This window comes from Dicentrarchus labrax, unplaced genomic scaffold (assembly GCF_905237075.1).
Source record: "Dicentrarchus labrax unplaced genomic scaffold, dlabrax2021, whole genome shotgun sequence".
Lineage (NCBI taxonomy): Eukaryota > Metazoa > Chordata > Actinopteri > Moronidae > Dicentrarchus > Dicentrarchus labrax.
The window spans coordinates 8,813,183-8,825,936 of NW_026136709.1; the positions used below are offsets into that span (position 1 = coordinate 8,813,183).

A 12,754-nucleotide genomic window follows, 5' to 3' on the forward strand; every position below is an offset into this window, starting at 1 on the left:
TTTAATGAGAGATAAGCGACACAAATATAGGATTTATGTTCTATTTTAATTTAAGTATTTGATGGTTTATTTTTACAAAGAAAGGATTCATCTGTCAATATAGTTGGAGTTACAGTATCTCAGGGACACATTCCCAACACTGCTAGTCTGAAATCCTTTTCCATTTGTCTCTTTGCACAATTTGGTCAATCACTTCCAAAATATCCAGTAGACAAGTTTACGCTCCATTCATCCATAATTCAAATATGTGTGGTACTATTACAGAAGGCAGAGGTTAAACATCTTCATCAAGAATGAAAAAAGTTTGATCTCCACCGTCAATGTCTTCAGGTTGCAGCTGCTGTGACATGTTTTAAAGCAGATTGTTGTCTGATCAAGAAAACAATATCTCAGATATTATAGTAAAACCTCAACACACCTTTTACATTGAAATATAATTGTGGTTTCTAATCAGATTCAACAACACTTTTAATGTTCTCTGCGACCATCTGAGGTTCCAGACAGTGTCGGATGAATTTTAGTAATAAAGAAATGTCTTCACAGAGAGAGGAAGAGGAGTCATGTTTCTGTGGAGGAGCAGCTGTCCTGCTGTGTTTTGTGTCAGGACGTCCTGAAGGATCCAGTCTCTACCAGCTGTGGACACTGGTTCTGCAGACAGTGTATCACCTCATACTGGGACCAGTCTGCTTCATCAGGAGACTCCTCCTGTCCCCAGTGTGGAGAAAGATCCAGAACAAGAGCTGGACTGCAGACAGCCAGTCAGACCAGCACGGTACAAAGTAAGACTATATAAAGGTCCAGTAGGTAGATTTAGTGACATCTAGCAGTGCAGTTGCAGTTCCAAGTACAAAGACGAACCTCTGGTGGCAGTGAAACGTTTGTCCCTTCTATGTTACTGTAGAAACATGGCGGACTCAATGGAAGGCGACCCACAGCGTCTGTAGATAAAAACAGTTCATTCTAAGTAAACAAAAACTGTCTGCTGATGTCCTCATGTCTGAAAACAGGACTTTATAATCTAGTACAGGGACATTTGTTGTGTTATGAATCAGAATCAGAATTTGGTTTATTGCCAGGTTTACACATACGAGGAATTTGTCTTGGTGCATTGATGCATAAAATATAGCCTACACATCACACAAAAATATACAAATCACACAAAAATATACAAATCACAGCAGTGGCGGACAATTCCCGGTGGCCTGGCCGCCGAGCTGGTCGATTGCCGATGGTCGGGACCAAAGGCTCGATTCGGGTCGCGCTTGATTTTGAAATAAACAATCCGTCGTGCGGCTCGTTAGAGTATCTGCCTCACTGAAGCTCACACAGACTGAGCAGCAACGTTGGGCACAAACGCACACCCTCCTCTCTTTTTCTGAGGCACTCTGTCACAGCACTGCAGGTACACACACACACACACACACACACACACCAACTAGCGCACCCGCCCCCTCCTCTCTCCCTCCTCCCTCCTCCCGTACCTGTAGTTCTACATGCTTGAAAAATGGAGCGAGATCAACAGCCCAAGAGGAAAGGTGGAGCAGAGAGGGAGAGGCTTAAAAAGCTAAAAGCACTGGCCACAGATCAGCGAAGTGCTGTAACATAACAGGTGACCTGGGATGGTATCAAATTCCCAGCCTGAATTATTGTCCCAGTCCGCCCCTGTATCACACAAATCAATAGTACTTTTAAAATATAAATGTATGTAATGCATATATACAGGGTGGGTATAAGAGTCATTGTCAGTGGGGGATCCGGGCCTTGTTAATGAGGCCAGCTGCAGATGGAAAGAAACTGTCTCAGAATATGCTTCTTCTCTTTCAGCAGATAGTGGTCTGCAGGAGGTTTTAGATGAACATAAGATCAGTCTGCAGACGAGATGTAAACATGTGACTGAAGGAACTGATGAAACAGGAAGTGGAACCGTCCTTAACAGCATCTACACCGAGCTGTACATCACAGAGGGACAGAGTGAAGAGGTTAATACCCAACATGAGGTCAGGCAGCTTGAGACAGCTTCCAAGATGGAGACCCTCCATGACACTCCAATCAAGTGCCACAACATCTTTAAAGCCTTACCTGACCAACAGAGACACATCAGAGTGGTTCTGACGAACGGCGTCGCTGGCGTTGGAAAAACCTTCTCAGTGCAGAAGTTCACTCTGGACTGGGCAGAGAGCTTGGAAAACCAAGATGTCAGTCTGGTGGTTCTGCTTTCGTTCAAGGAGTTGAACCTGATCAAAGATGAGCAGTACAGTCTTCTCAGGCTGCTCCATGTTTTCCATCCAACATTACAGAAGGTCACAGCAGAGCAGCTCGCTGTCTGTAAACTTTTGTTCATCTTTGACGGCCTGGATGAAAGCAGACTTTCACTGGATTTCAAGACCAAGAAAGCTGTATCTGATGTCACACAGAAGTCCTCAGTCAACGTGCTGTTGACAAACCTCATCAAGGGGAATCTGCTTCCCTCGGCTCTCGTCTGGATAACTTCCAGACCTGCAGCAGCCAATCAGATCCTTCCTGAATGTGTTGACAGGGTAACAGAAATACGAGGCTTCACTGACGCCCAGAAGGAGGAGTACTTCAAGAGGAGATTCAGTGATGAAGATCTGTCCAACAGAATCATCTCACACATCAAGACCTCCAGGAGCCTCCACATTATGTGTCTAATCCCAGTCTTCTGCTGGATCACTGCTACAGTTCTGGACCACATGTTGACTACAGACCAGAGAGGAGAGCTGCCCAAGACCCTGACTGACATGTACTCACACTTCCTGCTTGTTCAGACAAAGAAGAAGAAGCAGAAGTATGATGAGGGACATAAGAAGAGTCCACAGGAGCTGATGGAGGCTGACAGGGAAGTTCTTCTGAAGCTGGGGAGGCTGGCGTTTGAACAGCTGGAGAAAGGAAACATCATGTTCTACCAAGAAGACCTGGAGCAGTGTGGTCTAGATGTCACAGACGCCTCGGTGTACTCAGGAGTTTGTACAGAGATCTTCAAAAGAGAGAGTGTGATCTTCCAGAAAACAGTCTACTGCTTTGTTCATCTGAGCATTCAGGAGTTTCTGGCTGCAGTCTACATGTTCCACTGTTACAACAACAGGAACACAAAGGTACTGGAAGCTTTCTTGGGTCAAAAATTTGTGAATTCAACCCTGGATGTCTTTCTGAGAGATTCCATTGGGAAATCCCTTAAAAGTAAAAATGGCCACCTGGACCTGTTTGTTTGCTTCCTTCATGGCCTCTCTCTGACATCCAACCAGAGACTTTTAGGAGGCCTGTTGGGTCAGACAGACAACAGTCCAGAAATCATCCAGAGAGCCATCAACAACCTGAAGGAGATGAACAGTGATGATATCTCTCCTGACAGAAGCATCAACATCTTCCACTGTCTGATGGAGATGAACGACCACTCAGTCCATCAGGAGATCCAAGAGTTCCTGAAGTCAGAGAACAGATCAGAGAAGGAACTCTCTGTGATCCACTGCTCAGCTCTGGCCTACATGCTGCAGATGTCAGAGGAGGTTCTGGATGAGTTGGACCTGAAGAAGTACAACACATCATGGCCTGGACGACAGAGACTGATTCCAGCTGTGAGGAACTGCAGAAAGGCTCAGTAAGTCCAGATGTGATTAACATTATAAATCAATGTAAAGTTGAAGCCGTCAGTATTAGAGTAAAGATACACACTTTACACAGATGAACAATATAAAACCTCCACACTCTAAAGGTTTTCTTAAATATTATATAAATAAACAGGTTTAATACTAGTTTAATCCAATCCAATCCAATCCAACTTTAAAGTGTTTAACAAAAAAAGTTGGATTGGATTGGATTGGATTAAACTAGTATTAAACCTGTTTATTTATATAATTCTACTTGTGTTAAACGGCAGATGTCGACAGAAATAATTTTTGTGTTTATGTCCATTTAGTGATTAAGTATCCTCTACCATCTAACTATCTTTCTGTGGGTGATGGAGGGTTGATACAACTGAAAATATTTAGACAGTCATCATTTTATCATAATAGTCTTTATTTTGTACAGTGTTTACAGTGTCTATGTTTCTATAATGTGTCTGTTTATTGTTATGTTATGTTATGTTTTTTATCAGACACTGTATATTGTTGTTTAGTTAATAAAAAGTAATATATTTGCAGATTTTGCTAAATTAGAATTTGTTTTTAATTCTAAACAGTAAGGAACCTCTCTCTGTGTGAGCTCAGTAGGTTCAGTTCAGTGGACGGATTTCATCATCACCAAGCTCAGAGAAGAACTATTATTTAACTGTTCAACTCTGAACTTGACAGATTTTATTATACCTTTTGTGTAATACAATATATGTTTTATATTTTCTGTCATCACAGACTTTCTTACTGTGGACTCTCAGACACTCACTGTGAAGTTGTGGCCTCAGTTCTGAAGTCCAACCCCTCCCATCTGAGAGATCTGGACCTGAGCTTCAACACCCTAAAGGATTCAGGAGTGAAGCTGTTGTGTGCTGGACTGGAGAGTAAAAACTGTAAACTGGAGACTCTGAGGTCAGTTCTTGTATTTTGCCCTTGTATAATGTATATCTACCAAATTTAAATGCATAAAAGAAGTTTTAAATTTCCTTTGGTTTCCTTGTCTTCTGGTTTTGTCTGAGTATAAATCTCTTTAAAGTTTGTCAGTCTGAACAGTTTGGGTCCAAATTTATGTGCTCAGATTGGATTAATGTTAAGAAAGGATTAATTCTACAGTGTAATGCAAAATGTCATTTTATACATAACCATCTGAACACTTTTTGTATTTTACAGGAACATTTACACATAAGACCCTTCTCTCTGTCAGAAACACCCTGAAACTAACATACAGTAGTACACATTGTGAAGCATATTTCTAAATGCAAGTGTTTGAAGTATCATGTCTGCTCTGTCAATGACATTTCAACATCCAGAAAATTATGTCACTTTGTGTTTGGACTCAACCAGTAATCATGAACATAAATAAAAACTAAAAATAGAATAATTGGATAAAAAGACTCTTTGCATTTTGCATGACAAAGCACATCAACATGGTCAGTCATTAATCACAAGGTTTGTGGTTTGAAACTTGAGCTCCTCCTGTTCACATGTCTAAGTGTCCTTAAGCAACATAATGAACCTGAGATCAGCAGCATGTGATCAGCATGTGATCAGTGTTGACATGAATAGATGTATGAATGTTGTGCTGACATTAGGATGATGTCTGTTATATTATGTGTTATTATGTTATTACAATGATCCACAATAACACAATGACAAAGTCACTCTACTCATATAAGAGAAAAGCTCATTAATTAAAACATAGTCATGTTGAGCTACACGTTGGAAACCTGAAAACATCTGATTGGATTATAAATGGATTTTTATCTGCATAATTTATTCTTTATTCAGATTGAGTGGCTGCAGTTTGTCAGAGATCAGCTTTGATTGTCTGGTCTCAGCTCTGAAGTCCAACCCCTCCCATCTGAGAGAGCTGGACCTCAGCAACAACTACAAGCTGCAGGATTCAGGAGTGAAGCTACTGTGTGGTTTTCTGGAGAGTCCACACTGTAGACTGGAGACTCTGAGGTCAGACACCATTTTTTACTTCTGTGCTGAGATTAATATGATGTGAAAGTTGTGGTGACAGTAAAGTGCAGACATAAGGCTGATATTATACTGATCCACACTGAGTATCTTAATGCTAAAGTCTGTTTTCTTCATCAAAGGTTCTAGAGTTACATCATTTATTCTTTATTCAGATTGAGGTACTGCAGTTTGTCAGAGATCAGCTGTGATTATCTGGTCTCAGCTCTGAAGTCCAACCCCTCCCATCTGAGAGAGCTGTGGCTGAATAACAACAATCTGCAGGATTCAGCAGTGAAGCTGCTGTGTGGTTTTCTGGAGAGTCCACACTGTAGACTGGAGACTCTGAGGTCAGTCCACTGACACTGTTACTATTGTAGTTTGTTTTTGTCATATTTGCTGAAACTTTCACTGCATCCTGACAGAAGTACATGAGATGGATGATCTATATATGCTCCTAATGGAATTTGCAAGAATCCACCTGGCCTGAACAAAAACAATCAGCCGAGAAAGTCTGTAGTTGAGTCTCATTCACAGGTTGTCAAATGCGGACACTTTAGGTCCCAAACCCTTAATACTAGAAAGATGTAGTGAAAGTTTCAGCAAATATGACAAAAACATATATACATTTCTATTATTATTATTATTATTATTATTATTATTATTATTATTATTATTATTATTATTATTATACATTATTACACTAATAACATCTGATCATTGATATTAATCCTTCAGATTGAATTTATCTTAAATCGTGTATAGGAGTGGACCAAGACAACTTTCTTGAGGCACTCCATTTTCTTAACCTTTTTTAACATTTGAATAACTTCCATTAAAGTACACCATTTGCCTTCTGTCGCTCAAGTAGCTTTTTTTCCATAATAGTGGAGACTGAGAAAAACCATATGATTTTAGTTTCAACCTGAACTCATGATCAATGAAATCAAAAGCAGCAGAAAAATCAAGCAAAACTACTTTAACTTTTAATTTTTCTCTGTACAATTTCCGCAAGCCAGTCATCAACCATTTGAGTCAAGGCAGTGGCTGTCGAATGTTTTTCTCTATATGCATGTTGGAAATTAGTGATTAAATTATTATTTAAAAAATAAGATTGGATCTGCTCACATACATTTCTTTCTGTTGTCTTACTTAAGATTGGTAATAAACTTATAGGTGAAAACTGCAACTTCCTAATTTTTTGGTATCGGCACCACTTTGGAAATCTTCCATGGTTGTAGGCATAACTTTTCACTGAAACACTGATTAATAATATGCATGACCATAGGAGCAAACAATGAAGTTATAGGCTGTATAAATTTGCTATCAAGACTGTCAACACCAGGTGGTTTATTTTTTTAAGGCATTAACATTGATTCAATTTTAGCAACACTAACATCCTTGAACTCAAAGTTACATTTTTTGCCTTGCATAATATGATCTATTAATATATGTGATAAATCTGTATTCTTAGGCTGGGTGGTAGTTTTAACCTATCAATCTTATTTATAGAATAACTGTTTAGATGATTTGCTATATCTATTGGTTTAGTATAAATTCCCCTCCGGTTTCTAAATAACATGGGGTGGCTTTAGTATTTCCTCTCAATAGGGAGTTCAAAATATTCCATAATTGTTTACTTACTCACTCATTTATTCTATTATCAAAATACCCTTTCTTTTTCTTCTTATTTAATTTTGTTACAAAATTCCTTAATTTGCAATATATTTACCAATCCGATCTAAAACTAGATGAAATTGCTGTTAATTTAGTTTGATCCCTTTCCTGTACATTTGTTAATGGTGCATGATGGTCTACAATTGTGTCATTGAAAGTCTGAAATGCTCCTTCAGGGTTCTCTTCTAAGAACACCTTTGACCAGTTAGTATTGTTAACATCTTCCTTATATCTGTCCTCATTAAAACCCCCACATTATATTTTCCTAACTATTTTTGGACAACATTTAGCAAATGTTGTTTTCCTTACAATTGCAATGAGATTATGGTCACTACAACCTAATTGCACAGATATGGAATTACAGCAAAACTCTGGTGTATTTATAATAACAAGACGATGATGGTGCACTTCTACACCGCCATCATCGAGTCCATCCTCACCTCTTCCATCACCATCTGGTACGCTGCTTCCATTGCCAAGGACAAGGGCAGACTGCAGCGTATCATTCGATCTGCTGAGAAGGTGATCGGCTGCAATCTGCCATCCCTCCAGGACCTGTACGCCTCTAGGACCCTGAGTCGTGCAGGCAAAATTGTGGCTGACCCCTCCCACCCTGGACCCAAACTCTTTGAAACACTTCCCTTTGGTAGGAGGCTACGGTCCATCACGACCAAAACCTCTCACCACAAAAACAGTTACTTCCCATCTGCAGCTGGCCTCATTAACAAGGCCCCGACCCCCTACTGACACTGACTCTTATACCCACCCTGTATATACAGTATGCATTACATTAATGCACTCCCGTCTTCTGCACAGTTTTCTTTCTTTCTTATCTTTCTTGTCTTTATTTATTTATATTTTGAAAGTACTTTATTTTCTGTGATTTGTATATTTGTATATTTTATGCATCAATGCACCAAGACACATTCCTCGTAGGTGTAAAAACCTACTTGGCAATGAACATTATTCTGATTCTGATAACAAATATCTAAAGTATTGTGTCGGTAGAAGGCTGACAATATGAAGATCCACAATAACACAATGACAAAGTCACTCTGCTCATTTAAGAGAAAAGCTCATTGATTAGGACATAGTAATGTTGAGCTACACATTAAAACCTGAACACATCTGACTGGATTATAAATGGATTTTTATCATTTATTCTTTATTCAGATTGAGGGGCTGCAGTTTGTCAGAGATCAGCTGTGATTATCTGGTCTCAGCTCTGAAGTCCAACCCCTCCCATCTGAGAGAGCTGGACCTGAGTAACAACAATCTGCAGGATTCAGGAGTGAAGCTGCTGTGTGGTTTTCTGGAGAGTCCACACTGTAGACTGGAGACTCTGAGGTCAGTTCACTGACTCTCTGTTACTGTTGTAGATCTGATATGTTTAATTAACAATTGAACCTAATTTATGTTCATACATAACTTACATCCATAAAGTTGTAAATTTCCTTTTGTTCATATTTTAATGTTTGTTGAACTAAATTTAGTCTGCAGTCACAAAGACTTGTGTTTGTTAAAGAAACTGTAGAAAATGTCCACTGTTAGTTGTTAAAGTAAATGAATGTTTATAATTGTTGGTAAATGGTCACATCTGGATACAGAAGATCCTCTGAACTAATATTTGTTTTAAACTGATCAAGTTTACTGAAGGAGAAATATTTCTTTGGATTCTGTTGTCTTTTAATGTGTTTTAACAAATGATAACAAATTAACATTGTCCTATAAAGTTAAGATCATGTATTCTTTATTCAGATTGAGTGACTGCAGTTTGTCAGAGATCAGCTGTGATTATCTGGTCTCAGCTCTGAAGTCCAACCCCTCCCATCTGAGAGAGCTGGACCTGAGTAACAACAAGCTGCAGGATTCAGGAGTGAAGCTGCTGTGTGGTTTTCTGGAGAGTCCACACTGTAGACTGGAGACTCTGAGGTCAGACACCATTTTTTCCTTATGTGCTGGGATTAATATGATGTGAAAGTTGTGCTGACAGTAAAGTGCAGACATAAGGCTGATATTATACTGATCCACACTGAGTATCCTAATGCTAAAGTCTGTTTTCTTCTTCAGTGGTTTAGTCTATTGACTGTGGCAGAGCAATGTTGAGCTCCACATTTAAAACCTGAATATAACAAGAAAAATCCATGATCTAAAATCTTTATTTATATTAGTTTTAAAATAAATTATACTTAAAAAAATACACAAATATAATAAATAAATAATAAATAATCTCTATTTCAACTATCAGACAATAACAAATATATTCAGTATTTGTTTTTTCCAACATTGTTATGAAGCTATATGATGTTTATACTGACTGAATAGTTTAAACTGAAGATAATTTGATTTTATGACTCCACTATTCCTAAAAGAAATATTGTAGATGTCTTTTGTTCACATTTTCTAAACTTGTACATTCTAAACCTTCTTCAGCTCTGAACAGATTATTAAACACTGAATGATTAAAACAGGAACATTGTCTTCTAAACTCACATCTTTTATTCTTTATTCAGATTGAGTGGCTGCAGTTTGTCACAGATCAGCTGTGATTATCTGGTCTCAGCTCTGAAGTCCAACCCCTCCCATCTGAGAGAGCTGGACCTGAGTGACAACAAGCTGCAGGATTCAGGAGTGAAGCCGCTGTCTGATCTTGTGGAGAGTCCACACTGTAGACTGGAGACTCTGAGGTCAGTAGAGGGTTGGAGTCAGTCCATGCTGGTTTCAGCAGTATTGTACTAAACACAGTTAGTATCAAAGCAAAGATCCAGTATTTGCTGCTTTCCTCAGTGAAGCTGTGAGAGGAGGATGGTGACAGACTTCAGGGTTGGACAGAAAGACAGAGAGAGAGAGAACAGTCAGCCAATCAGAGAACCAGAAGCTTGTTGTGATCATGTGTTTGAGTTGATGTGAAGACGACTGTTGTTGTTGTCTTCATGTCTACAGGAAATAAAGCTGGATTCCAGCTGACAGCATTACAAGATGTACAGAGACAGTGGTCCTCATTCATCAAATCTGATCTCAAAGTGTTTGTTCTCTCATTTCAACACTAAACAACTGATCAGTTCATCTTTGTCACAGCTCTAAGATCAGTCTGACTGAAGCCTGCAAACCACTGGATGTTATTTCGAAGAACCATCATTATATTTAGTGACCATGTGGTCTTTGTACAAACCAGAACCTCTACTGAAGTCCAGTAATCACAGCTATTGTTCAGTCTTTGTTTGAACATGTAGGACCTTTAACATTAGATATATATCTGTCCATTTGTCTTTTGTTTAGTCCAAATATGTTTTATATTATTTTAAACAGACTCCATATTTACAGATCTGTCCTGTAAGATTTCAAAAGCAGATGAAACATTCAAATGTGACTGAGACTGTGGTTTTTATCAGCTTTGAACCCAAACAGCAGTAAATCCATCATTACAGTGGGCAGTGAATGTCTCTCTGTTTCTGCAGTAATGATGCGTTCAGGGACTCTCAGCACTTTATTATATTATATATATATATTATATGTGTACTTCAGTGAAATCTGCAGAGTCAACAGACTTGATGTCCAAAGTGTCTGCAGGTCTTTGAGCTTCAGCTCAGTGTGTTCACTCCAATACGTTAACATGAGAGCTGAAAGGAAGCAGGCTACGCTACACAGCCGCTCACCTTCTGGTCTGAACTGGACTGAAGTCCCTGCTGGTCTTTATACTGGATGTGCTGATGGAGGGAGTCTCTGTAAACACTGATTTATGACTTCTGTTGTTTGTCTTCTTCTCTCATCAGCTGGAAGTGGTGATCTGTGTCAGAGTGTGAGTGGTGAGGAAGGAGGTTGTGTTGGAGGATCAGCTGTGTCCTGATGATCCAGAGAGGTTGAAGCAGCAGCATCAGCTCTGACTGGGCCATGTTACTGGGAGGTAGAGTGGAGAGGAGAGCTTCATCCAGCAGTGACTGACAGAGGAATCACAACCAGTGGAGATGACTCTCAGTGCTGCAGTCTGAACTGCTCTGAGATCAGCTCCACTGTCAGACACAATGTCAATATAACTGTAGATTGAAACTTACTTCAATTGATTTCTTTCTTTGCACCTTGTGGAACGATGGAGAGTTGCAGTTAATTTCCACAATATATTTTGGAATCATTAATATTAGAGCAATATTATATATCTGCTATCTTTTAAAATATATATCTATCCCTACATTTTGATATTTAATCCATTGTTATTATGAAAATATTGAACAGAGTTACTTAAAGTTACTGAAATATCTGGATTTTGGTGAGAAGTCAGTGAACATTGGTTACACATTGAACACCAGAACATTTTAATACCTTGTTATATTATTCTATTGACATAAAATGAATCAGCAAAATATAAAATGAGCTCCAATCTTACATGTCATTGGTAATAATTAAGATTATGTGCATGTATATATTTGTTGTGTTTTCTCATATTGTGAAAGTTTATATTATTGCATCAAAAACACAAATCTGTTTATTGAAATCACATCTTACTTCTGATTGATATAAATCTCCAAAATCCAGCTACTATAAAAATAAATGATCTCCATGTTGGTGTAAATGAAGAATATTTGTTACAGTTTTATTTCTGACTGAAGAAAATTCAAGTGTTGGTTGTGTATTGATCTGCTGATTTTCAAATAAATAAATCGATAACTATCACAAATATCAGCTTTTTCTCATTTTATAACAGATGAATATTTGCTTGTGAGGAACAGAAATAAGATAAAACCTGAACAAAGTGTGCATTCAATCAAAGCTTTACTGTACTTTCTCAGTTTGCAGTCGGCTGTTTACGTCTTCATTAGACTCTGAGCATAAAACAAAGGTGGAAAGCCATCTGACTCTGACTCCCACACTGAGAAAGATCATGTTTTATTCACACAATTAAAGTGAATCAGTTTCCAACAAGTGCTCGTCCAGTCTGTTGTAACACAGAAGAATTCAACTTTAGAGACTTAAAGGCAAATTCCATACATGAACAATAAAAAGGAAGCCCCAGAGTTAAACTGAAAACAGGATTAGAAGCTGCTGTCACTCTCAAACTGATTCCCTGGTCTTAATACAGGAAGTCATGTTCAGTAATAACTCAGTTTGAGTTGTTCAACTTCTCTGATGACGTCCTCAGTAACAGGAGAAGATGGTGATGATGGAGCTGCAGCTGATTCACTCTGTGGCTCTCAGACTAAAGGCTACTTCACTTATTAAAAAGCTAACTACTATAATAGGATCTGTTGGCAGAAATATATATATAATATGTGCCTAACTCATTAGTGTATAATAGTGCCTTAAGTATAATTCATGTGTGCATCAAATTCTGTTTTCAATTCAGTCTCAATACTCAAAATAAGACTTCAACACTCTTTAAACTTTGAGAAATTTCATTTGCAGAAATCCTTTTTATTTTGAAAAATCAAGAAGTTTGCAGAAGCAGAATTTACTGGTGCGAGTTATAGGAAGATATTAAAGGATCAGGTGAA

At 38.4% G+C, this 12,754-nt stretch overlaps 1 protein-coding gene and 1 long non-coding RNA gene across 51 annotated transcripts in view; one reads left to right on the forward strand and one right to left on the reverse strand.

Moving 5' to 3' along the window:
• Positions 1 to 12,754, forward strand: part of LOC127369757 (protein NLRC5-like) — a 137,779-nt gene that overhangs the window by 38,199 nt on the left and 86,826 nt on the right. For 41 of the 50 annotated variants that reach the window (XM_051411435.1, XM_051411485.1, XM_051411436.1 and 38 more), the window contains 3 exons: positions 8,442 to 8,615; positions 9,027 to 9,200; positions 9,782 to 9,955. In XM_051411435.1, the coding sequence (XP_051267395.1) occupies positions 8,442 to 8,615; positions 9,027 to 9,200; positions 9,782 to 9,955 (522 nt within the window). Of the gene's footprint in view, positions 1 to 5,417; positions 5,595 to 5,767; positions 5,942 to 8,441; positions 8,616 to 9,026; positions 9,201 to 9,781; positions 9,956 to 12,754 lie in introns of all 50 variants that reach the window. The other 9 variants (XM_051411489.1, XM_051411446.1, XM_051411483.1 and 6 more) reach the window with 7 other exon arrangements.
• The window catches only part of LOC127369792 (uncharacterized), a 62,337-nt gene that overhangs the window by 34,454 nt on the left and 15,129 nt on the right, over positions 1 to 12,754 (reverse strand). Inside the window, exon 2 of the long non-coding RNA XR_007886113.1 lies at positions 2,445 to 2,496. This is a non-coding gene — a long non-coding RNA (uncharacterized LOC127369792). The remainder of the gene's footprint in view (positions 1 to 2,444; positions 2,497 to 12,754) is intronic.